Here is a 10636-nt window from a genome sequence, read left to right as displayed (position 1 = left end):
CTGTATGGCAACGGGGAGAGGGTAGTCCCTGAAACCTCTGAGGGCCCCTGCTCCTTCCTTCACTGTAACTGGGCTGAAAGTGAGAGGAGAGAAGTTTGACGCCCTTAGTAATATACAATTCTTTCATTAGTGATTTAACTGGAATATAGTGAAAGGCACTGGATTTGGAATTCACCAACTAGACCCACCCTGAACAGCTCACATGGTCATAAGTCAATTACTTCATTTCACTAAGGCTCAGAGTCCTCGTCTTAAAAAGCAGACACTGATACCTAACTGACAACATTTCCTAGGGTTGTTTTCAAGATTATGGGGAAGCGGATGTGCAAGTTTATTTCAAGTTAGGCAAACATAAAGTAGTATGAGCTTTACATACCTGCTCACTGAGCTGTCCCAGCTGGGGTGGGTGGGGCCACAAGAAGCCTTGCCTCGCTGCTTTGGTAGAAGGCTCAGTGGGCAACAGAGGCTGAAAGTGGACCCACCCAACAAACCCCTTTGAGGAATATGTACGGCTTTCGATACTTCTGATCACCGTGTCCAAATCTTGTGAAGACTGTTTAAGTTGATGGTTGAGGGTTTGTTCCCAGTTCCTCTGGGCAGATTGTGACCTCCAGGAAAAAGAGAAATGTTTGCTGCTTCCAGTGAAACTTCATTAAAGCAGATCACATTTTTTTGAATTTATGCATTCTTATTAAATAAACAGAACATTACTTTTGGGGAGGGGGAAATATTCCCTTCCCCATCTTGAGTTCTTTCGGCTGGTCTAATAATTAAAAGGACACAAGATTATCAGCAGGGATAAAAAATTTAACTCACATATCCAGAGATCCCATAGAAATGGGACCCCCAAAGTGACCAGGGCAGGTTGTTTATATATCATTTTTAGACAAATAAACACTATTTGTGAAAATTTAACAAAGGAATTCATGCCTGGTGTAGCAGACTAATAAAATAACAAAATTTGTTTATACAAATTTCTTAGCCTTGAATTCCCTACCTCTGGTGGTGAGGTTGCTTTCTCTCCTCTTGGTTTGGGTAGGGTACTTTGACATGGAAGATTTATTTCCCACTTTCAGGGGTAAAGAAGGAGTTCAGAGTGTTTTTCAACATCATTTTTTTTCCCGCTGGCTGTTTCTTAAATAACTAACTTAAAACAGTCAATATGCCATTGTGGTATATCTTGGGGTGGGCTGCTCTGAGCCCCAGCACAACCGTCTTCTGAAAGGTTCTAGCGGTGCTTAATATGTAAGTACAGGGAACTCAAACTAGAAAGCAGTGGAATTTTTAAGCCAAGAACTCAAGATGTTAAGATGGGCCTATCGGGAGCTGTGACTTCTGTTTCTCACAGGAAGTCATTTCTCAGTGAGGGGCAAATTTCCTTTTTCTTGGTTTTGTTGACAGTAGTTGTAATAGTTACGGCATTAATGGCGATTTACCAGGCCCTTGCCGTGTGTCAGAAGCTGAACTGATCACTTTACAAATGTCTTCTCTTTTAATCTTTGCAAAAATCTACAGTGATGTATCTATACCATGGAATGCCACTCAGAAACAGAAAGTAGTGAACTGGTGATATATGCAGCGACTTGGATGAATCTCCTCAGAATTGTGCTGGGAGCAAAAGGAAAGCCAGTCCCAGTAATATTCTTTTTTTTGCAGGGGGTGCGGTGGTAGACCATCACTGTGGGATCTTAGTTCCCCAACCAAAGACTGAACCCCAGGACCCGGCAGTGAAAGTGCCAAGTCCTAACCACTGGACTGCCAGAAAATTCTGTACATAACATTCTTGAAATGACAGAATTATGGAAATTATGGAAATAGATTAGTGGATGCCAGGGGTTGGAGAGATAGAGGCAAGAGGGAAGAATGTATGGGTATAAGGAGGCAACATGTACACCTGAAACTAACATTGTTGTTGCTGCTGCTAAGTCGCTTCAGTCGTGTTCAACTCTGTGCAACCCCGTAGACGGCAGCCCACCAGGCTCCCCCGTCCCTGGGATTCTCCAGGCAAGAACACTGGAGTGGGTTGCCATTTCCTTCTCCAACGCAGGAAAGTGAAAAGTGAAAGTGAAGTCGCTCAGTCATGTCCGACTCTTAGCGACCCCATGGACTGCAGCCCACCAGGCTCCTCCAACCATGGGATTTTCCAGGCAAGAGTACTGGAGTGGGGTGTCATTGCCTTCTCCGGAAACTAACATAGTGTAAATCAATTATAGCTCAACTTTTTTTTTAAAAAAGGCAACATGAAGAGTTCTTGTGGTGATGGGAATTTTCTGTATCTTGACTGATAACTTCCATATTCTGGTTAGGATATTATTATACTATACATTTTGCAAGATGTTACAAGGGAACATTGAGGGAAGTTGGGTAAAAGGTGTTATATCTTACAACCGCGAGGGAATCCACAATTTATCTCAAAATACAAAGTTTAATCTAAACAAAATAAGGAAACTGAAGTTCAGAGTAAGTAGTTAAATTCTTTTAGAGTCAGAATTTAAATCCAGGTCTGTCAGATTCCCAGGCCTGAGTGTTTCAAGACTTGGCTCTGTTCAGGAGAACTGCATAGGGGGACCCCAGAAGCCTGCAGTTCCTCACACCAGGCGGCTCACCGGCCTCAGGGGCACCTCTGTTACTGCAGACTGCTGGTCTGATAAGGCCATTGCCGGTCTTGAAAGAATTATTTGTCAAGCCCTGTGGGTTGGTGCTGGAGGGCCCAGATTTGGTACCCAGGTTTTCCCTTCCTAAGGTGTGTAAAGAAGGATGATGTGGAAGGGACCACTCACGTGTTTGCCCTTCCACTTCTGTCTCTGGCTGGCTGTGTGTCCGCCAAACTGTGCATTTGTCAGTTTCTCTGTGGATATGACCATTTTCGGGTGGACGTTGTGGTGGCGATGTGTAAATTATGCATGTGTGCACAGGTTAGCGTGTACATTGTTCGGATGCCCCTGTGTCAGGTCTGGGGGTGTCACACCCACATAACACGTTCCTATTAGGTTAAACCATCTGATAATACCTCCCCCATAGCAGAGCCCACTGTTGAGCCAGTCTGTCACGAACTGGGTCTGTGTATTGTAGATAAACTGGGTAATTGGACTCTCCGCCTCCTCACCCAAAACAAACACTCACAAACCGCCCACCCCGCCCTGGAGCGAGTCCCGGCCCGTCATCCGGATACTTGGCTCTAGGGCCCCGCTTTCCCCGAACAGTAGGCAAGGGGGTGCGCGCCTCCCGCCGGGCCCTTTCCCTCCCCCGCGGCCGTAGCACCGAGGCTTATGTAAAGCGGCCGCGGGGCGCACGCGGCTTCCCGCACAGGTGTGGCGGCCGCGGGGAGGCTGTGCGCGGGGCCGCCCCACCCCCGGCGGCGGCTCGGCTTCTCCTCGCGCTGCTCACTTGTTCTCCGCATCCGCTTGGGTGACGGCGGCGCGCGCTGGGCAGGACGGCGCGCCCCCTCCCCTGCGCCCCGCGCCGCTCTCGCGTAATGTGCTTTCCGCGCCCCGCCGCCCGCCGCACCCTCCGGCCTGGCTGTGTGAGCCGCGCGGGGCGGGGGCGGGAGTCGGCGGGCGGGGAGAGCCGCGGGGGACGGGCGGCGGCGCCCGGAGGTGTCAGCTCCTCGCTTCGCCCGCAGGCCGCCCGGCGCCCAGCGCGCAGGGGCCCTCCCGGTCTTCCGCGCGGCCCCAGGGTCTCGGACCCGCGGGGGACAGAGCGGTGCCGGGGAGACCGCGCCGCGTCTTCCCTTGAAAGTTGTCCGGGGCGGGGGGCTGGGAGGCCAGGAGGCCGCGCGCGGGGCCCCCGCCGCCCTTGATTCGTCCGGCTCATCCCGCGGGGCCGAGCGCAGACGTCGCCGGGCCGCCGAGTCTTGAGGGACCGAGAAGCGCTGGCCGGCGTCGGGGCCCTAGCCGGGGGGCGGGCGGCGGCGGACCCCAGCGAGATGGAGACGGCGAGGGGCGGCGCGGAGTAGCTGACCGACCCCCGGGCTCGCTCCGCGCTCCGCGGGGGCGCGGCGGGCGGGGCCCCCGGGGCTGCCATGGAGGTGCCCACCGTCAAGGACTTCCAGTGGAAGCGCCTGGCACCGCTGCCGAGCCGCCGGGTGTACTGCTCCCTGCTGGAAACCGGGGGACAGGTCTATGCCATCGGGGGCTGTGACGACAACGGCGTCCCCATGGACTGCTTCGAGGTCTACTCCCCCGAGGCCGACCAGTGGACCGCCCTGCCCCCGCTACCCACGGCCCGGGCCGGCGTGGCCGTCACCGCCCTGGGGAAGCGGATCATGGTGATCGGGGGTGTGGGCGCCAGTCAGCTGCCCCTGAAGGTCGTGGAGATGTACAACATCGACGAGGGCAAGTGGAAGAAGAGGAGCGCGCTGCGCGAGGCCGCCATGGGCATTTCGGTCACCGCCAAAGGCGAGTGGGGCCAGGGCTGAGGGCGGGCGGAGGAGGGGTGGGAGGCCCCGGGAAAGGGGTGGAAGCCAGCCCTGGACTGCAGGCCACTGTCACATTACATGGGCACTGAAACTAAAGACCCTCTGGCCTGGTTTCATAGGTGGGAAAATTGCGGCTCAGACAAGTGAAGTGTGTAGTAAATCCACATGATGCCAGAGCTCCACTCCACCCCAGCAGCCTCCTCCCAGCAAGGTGGGCAAGCCTGCCTGAGGGGAGAGCCAAAGGGCACTCTGTCCATATCCCTGTGGATACCTTCATTCAGCAGAATGGTTGGGCCTCCCACCCACAGTAGCAAATCCCTTGAAATCTGCCTTGCAGGTGCCACCACCTCCAGACACATATTTGGGGTCCTGGGCCTGTTCATGCCATCTTCATACCATCCCAGGCCCCACAGGGAGGGTCTTGGGACCTGATTCCAGGACCTTCTCCCTACAGTCTGCCTCCTAATCTCAGAGGTACTGACGAGTGGAGACCAGAACGTTCCTGAGGTTCATGCTCCTGCGGCTTCTTGCCCAGGTTCACTAGGTTCTCAGGGCATGTGTGTGCTCACTACATAGCTTTATGCTTCTTATCTCAGTTTCTCCAAGCCCATCCTGTCTTTCTTTTCTGGCCTGGTATAACCCAGAGCAGAGAATGGGCCCTGGAAACTGTTTTTCTAAAACACAGTGTTATGGGAAATGGCCCAGTAGGAGTTAGAAAACCCCAAATGCAGATCAGACAGGCTTAGAGGTTTGCAGCCTTACCTCCTTCTCTTGCAAAATTATTTCAGCTCCCTGTCAGGTCTACTGTAGGTCAGAAATCAGTATTTCTTGAGTGCCTGCCCTGTTCCTGGCACAGTTCTAGGTCCCAGGTGGGAAGGAAAGATGCAGAAGATCCGATCCCTGCCTTTAGGAGCCCAGGTCTTACCAATGAAGATCAGACAGAGAAACTCAAGAAGCCCTCAGGGCAGAGTAGCCAACAGCGCCTCCTGAACTCCCAGTAAGAAAGATGCAAGGCCTGGAGGTCCATGGGGAAATGGAGAGGGAAAGGGGAGCCCTTTATCCCCAGGCCTCAAGAAGTGGTGCTGAACAGTTAAGAACTAACATTTATTGAGTCCTTACCATAGGTGCTTAATAGGTATTAACCCCTTTGACCCTCAGAACTTGTCAGATGAGGGAAGTAGTACCACTGTCCTCATTTTACAGAGAAGCAATGTGGGGCCCAGAGAAGTTGAGTAACTCGCCCAAGTAACAGCCTGAAGGTGATGGTCCAGTCTGTGCTCTTTTAACTATGGCACTGAATGGGCTCAGCAGTTAGTTTACTAAAAATGTACATGCTCGTGTGCCAGGCTTTATACCATATTCCAGGGCCACAAATTAACAAATTTTCAGGATCTAACAATCTATTGAAAGAAACATACAAAGGTTATCCCAGTAACAGTGTGGGAAGCAGGGTGATGGCCACAGGAGCCACCACCTTCAGCCCAGCCTTGCAGTCAGGGACACAAAGGTGATTCTGAAAGCATGAGTAAGAATCGGACGCAGGATTGGTAGTGTGGAGTGGAGGGGCAGCTTCCCAGCTTCAGAGGTATAGGTGAGAAGAGGAATGGGAGACGCAGAGTGTGCGTAAGGTGAGTGTCTCTTTAGCAAGCCCCATCTCCTAGCCACAGGGTAGGGTTTGGATTTCTTTGTTTCTCTCTTTAGTAAGATTGGAAAGTAGAAAGAAGTACTCATTCCTGTAATTCTCTTGAAAAATAAAAGCCTCTTAGAGTCAGAAGTGGTGAGGACTGGCCTCTAGTAGACATCCCCCGAGCAGGGATGGGTCCCTGGGAGAAGAGGGCCCTGGGGGTCGGGCTGTGTCTTGAGAGGGCTGCCTGAGGTCCTGGGGTGAGGGGAGCCTGGAGGCTGCACGGCCTCCAGGTGTGCTGTGTCACCTGCGGCCACAAGGAGTAGAGAAGCTCTCCTTTCCTCAGAGTGCCCAGCTCGCTGCCTGCTCGGAGCTTCTTTCGTCCAAAGCCTCTCCCTCTTTCACCCCCAGCCCTATCCCATTCAGTGCAAGCTGCCTCCTGGAGCCCACAAGCTTTCCTGTGTGTCCAGGAGGATGGCCTTCCCCTATCCAGAGAAAGAAAAGGACAGCAGCGGGCCAGTGTCCCACAAGGCCAGTGGCAGCAGGGCTGACCTCATCTCCAGAGGCTCCCTCTAGGTCTCGAGTTCTGGTCTGGGAGTGCATGGCATCAGGCTGCTCCTGGAGGGCGTCAGGGGAATACTGTCCCTCTTTGGCATCTCTCTGGCTGCCCTGGAAGGAGAATGGCGGGGACAAGACCTTCAAAGGGTTGTCCAGGCCTGGACTCCACCGCAGTCTACTTCTGGGCATGGCTTGGCATCTTGGGCTTAACCAAGGGCCAGGCACCAAGGAAGGTAAGGCACGTAGGCCTGACGTGGCTTCAAGAAAACCCAGGCTTGAGTGTGGCAGGAGCTTTTAATGGTGCCACCAACCCATTCTCTGGCAGAGCAGTGGTTGGGAACGTGGCCGGGCTTCAGTGCTGGGATTCAAGGGGTTGACAGAGCCTGGCCAAGGTAGCGGCTGAGTGCATGGGCCTGTCTCATGGTGTCTGCCATGTGCCCTTTCTCCTAGATTACCGCGTGTACGCAGCAGGCGGGATGGGCCTGGACCTCCGTCCACACAATCATCTCCAACACTATGACATGCTCAAGGACATGTGGGTGTCTCTGGCACACATGCCCACCCCGAGATACGCCGCCACCTCCTTCCTCCGAGGCTCCAAGATCTATGTGCTGGGTAAGGACATAGATGTGCTGTCTCGCCCATGTCCGTCTCTCCTTCCCTCCCGGACCAGTTCCTGTTAGAAGCAGTATTTGTGTGCCCAGCATCTCCTGGGCACTGGGGGTTAATCACACAGCCCCCCACCCTCAGGGAGCTTCCTATGTGATTGGAACCCAGCCCCAGTCCCCAGGGGCTTACTCTCCTGCCCAACATGTGCCCTGCCCTGGCCTCCAGGAGGACGGCAGTCCAAGTATGCGGTCAACGCCTTCGAGGTCTTTGACATTGAGACTCGCTCCTGGACCAAGTTCCCCAACATCCCCTGCAAGCGGGCCTTCTCCAGCTTTGTGACCCTGGACGACCGCTTGTATAGCCTGGGGGGCCTGCGGCAGGGCCGGCTCTACCGGCAGCCCAAGTTCCTCCGGACGATGGATGTGTTCGACATGGAGCAAGGTAAGCTGGACACCAGGCCCTAGCTACCCACCTCCCTTCTGCCCTCCTCCCACCTTACACCCATCCCACCCATCTGCCCCGGCCCGTTTACCCAGCGGCGTGAACCTTTCAGAAGTCTGAATGCTCCTCTCCATTCAGGGCTACTCTTGGGATCAAATTCTTTCATCTGTCCAGGGCTCCCTCTGATTGGCTGGCTGTTTTTATCAAAGCCTTTCCCAGCTGTTGTTCCTTCTTACAACATCCAGCCAGGGCCAGATGAGGGAGGGCTTTGAAACAGAGCATACTGACTGGGACACTCTCCGCCTTTCCAGCTTAAAGTCCGTGAAAACGGAGGTGGGGCAAGGTGATTCATGATAAGAGCTGATGGTTCCTTGGCCTGCAACAGGCATGGAGAGGGTCGGTTGAGTGCCATTTCGCACGGCAGGAGGCGTTGTACACGCCCTGAGCATACAGGGTAGATGGAATCAAGGTGCCACTCAGGATGAGAGCGGTTTGGCACTCGGGCGTATTTGGCAGGGGCGGTCAGCATCTCATTCTCTCTGTGTTTCTCCTGACATCGCCCACGGCCTGCAGGGGGATGGCTGAAGATGGAGCGTTCCTTCTTCCTCAAGAAGCGGCGGGCAGACTTTGTGGCTGGCTCTCTGAGTGGTCGGGTCATAGTGGCTGGAGGGCTTGGTAAGGAAAGAGCTTCCAGGCTGTGGCCTGGTGCTCCGTGGACTCTGGATGTGCATGCGCAGAAGAGGGTGCTGGCTCCTGGCACACCGCCTGCCTACCACCTGATTCCAAGGCACTCTCTTCTCCCAGCCTCGACGTCCTGCCTCCGTGGGTGGGCCTCAGATGTGGTCTCTCTGTCCTCTTACACGGGGGAAACTGAGGCTCAGAGAGCATAAGGGACATGCTGAGAACCACGTGACAGGCCGGCTGAGCCCAGGTCCCCGGGGCCCTGTACGGGGAGGGCTGGATGTAGAAGGGATTGGCCTTGATCCTCTTTATCTTCTCCCTGGACACTCAGCTCTATCAGGAAGTAGGAAAGCAGTCTGATCAAATCAGCTGTTCTGATGAACTCAAGATTTGCTGGATGAGCCCTCCCAGAGATCAGGGAACTTTGATGGTGGTGTCCCACCGTCAACTAGGGAGAGATAAGTGGGCAGTGGGGCTCCTGGGAACCCAGAGTTTACTCAGTGTGGACAGATTCCCCGACTTTACCATGCAGGAAAGGAACTTGACGTGAGCTAGACCGTGTGAGCAGCTTTCTTCCTCATGGGCAGGAGAGAGGCAGTAGTGTCTAGAAACGTGTAGTAAAACAGGCAGTGGGGGAAGAAAACTGAGTCTTGCATCTTGAGGGGATGGAAGGACTGAGAAGGCAGGAAGGGCAGAGTGACTGTTTGACAGAGGGTGGGGAAAGCCTGAGGCTCAGGGAGTCCAGGGTGCTGGGCTTCTGCCTGAGGTTCCCGAAGGAGGCGGGAGGTGGGTCACCTCCCCCGGAGCGGAGGGAGGGAGGGCAGGCAGTGGGTCACCTTCTGCCTGTGGTTCCAGAGGGAGGGTGGAGGTGGGCCCTTCCCCCGGGCGGGCTGGTGGCTGGATGCTTGGTGAGACCTGGCCCCTCGCACTTTCAGGGAACCAGCCCACGGTCCTGGAGACGGCCGAGGCGTTCCACCCGGGGAAGAGCCGCTGGGAGGCCCTCCCCGCCATGCCCACGCCCCGCTGCGCTTGCTCCAGCCTCGTCCTCAGGAACTGCCTGCTGGCCGTGGGCGGCGTCAACCAGGGTCTGAGCGACGCGGTGGAGGCCCTGTGTGTCTCAGACTCCTAGCTGTCTCTGGGCCCGGCCACAGCGTCCCAGACCGGACCACCCCCTCTGAACAAGAGTTGGGACCACTTGCCTGGGTACCGGCTCCTGTCCGCAGCCAGTGGGGTCAGGCCCCGGGGCTCTAAGTGATCTCTCCACCTCCAATCCCTACCAACCCGAGGAAACTGGAAGACGTGTCTGGGACGCAGCCACACCTCCTCCCCACTGGAGCTGAGGTGACCAGGGTGGGGAGTCCTCACTTATGCTCAGGCAGAGAAAGTTACGGGAGCGTCTGCCACCTGCCTGCTGTGGGCTCACCTTTGCCATCTCCTGGGTTCTGACCCAGGGGATGGCTGCTCACTGCTGTCCTCTCCCTGGCTCTGCACCCGTCCAAGGGTCTCCTGGGATGAAGAACAGACAAGGGCTGTCTCAAAGCCCTCCTGCCTCCCTTGGGCTCCATCTCTTCCCCGCTGGTGGCCGGCCGTGGGCCTGCCCCAAACCTCATCTGCTCAGCAAGAATGGCCCTGGGGCTGGAGGCGGCTGGCTTGGGAGGGAAGTCGGGTTCACGGGGGCTGGCCCAGGTTGGCCACCCTGGCCGGAAAGGACCGGTCCTGCTTGGGGTCCTGGTGGGAATGTAACGATGTGGAAGGGGCAGACTGCCAGCCCAGGATTTGCTCCCTACCCTTTTCCTCACCCCGTTTCTCCTGCGGGCACCCCTCCCCTCCAGAGGCCTGGCCCTTTGTCACCGATGGGCTGTGTGAAACTTGCTCATTTACACTGTGGCATCCACATCCATGAAGGGTGGATTCGTTGCACTCTGGTTAACAGCAGCAGCACAATGATTAAAACCTATATTCCTATCTTCCGTGGCACCCTCATGCAGGGGTTGGGTGGACGGGGTCTGGATACGTGGAGGGGACCCCATAAAGCAGTGCCTCTGACGTTCTCAGGCCACACGGGACCCTGAGGGGCCACTCGTTCTTGGCCACTCTGGGAAGGTTCCTCCTTCCAACCACCTCGCGCCGATCAGTCGCCTCACTCCTAGGAAAACAGCATGCTTTCAGTCTCTGGAGTGCTGACGTGCCACGGGTGTGCTGGGAAAAGGTTGCGCTCGTTAGCTGAGCTCTTTGTCAGGTCACTCTCGACCTGACCTTTGTCAAGCCTAGCCTCATTTCGTTCAGCTCATGCTCATTTCTATGGG

General features: G+C 55.5%; 1 protein-coding gene across 1 annotated transcript; it reads left to right on the top strand.

The window, feature by feature from the left end:
- The first annotated feature begins 4021 nt into the window (after positions 1-4021).
- On the top strand, positions 4022-9475 carry KLHDC8A (kelch domain containing 8A). The gene is made up of 5 exons (NM_001192722.2): positions 4022-4397; positions 7050-7214; positions 7434-7649; positions 8223-8324; positions 9266-9475. Exons 1-5 carry the CDS (start codon positions 4022-4024, stop codon positions 9457-9459), a joined length of 1053 nt encoding a protein of 350 aa, NP_001179651.1. The 3' UTR covers positions 9460-9475.
- The last annotated feature ends 1161 nt before the right edge of the window (positions 9476-10636 follow it).

Source organism: Bos taurus, chromosome 16, assembly GCF_002263795.3.
Source record: "Bos taurus isolate L1 Dominette 01449 registration number 42190680 breed Hereford chromosome 16, ARS-UCD2.0, whole genome shotgun sequence".
In the NCBI taxonomy this organism is placed as follows: domain Eukaryota; kingdom Metazoa; phylum Chordata; class Mammalia; order Artiodactyla; family Bovidae; genus Bos; species Bos taurus.
The sequence above is the reverse complement of the archived record's forward strand: the minus strand, read 5'-3'. Positions and strand labels throughout refer to the sequence as shown.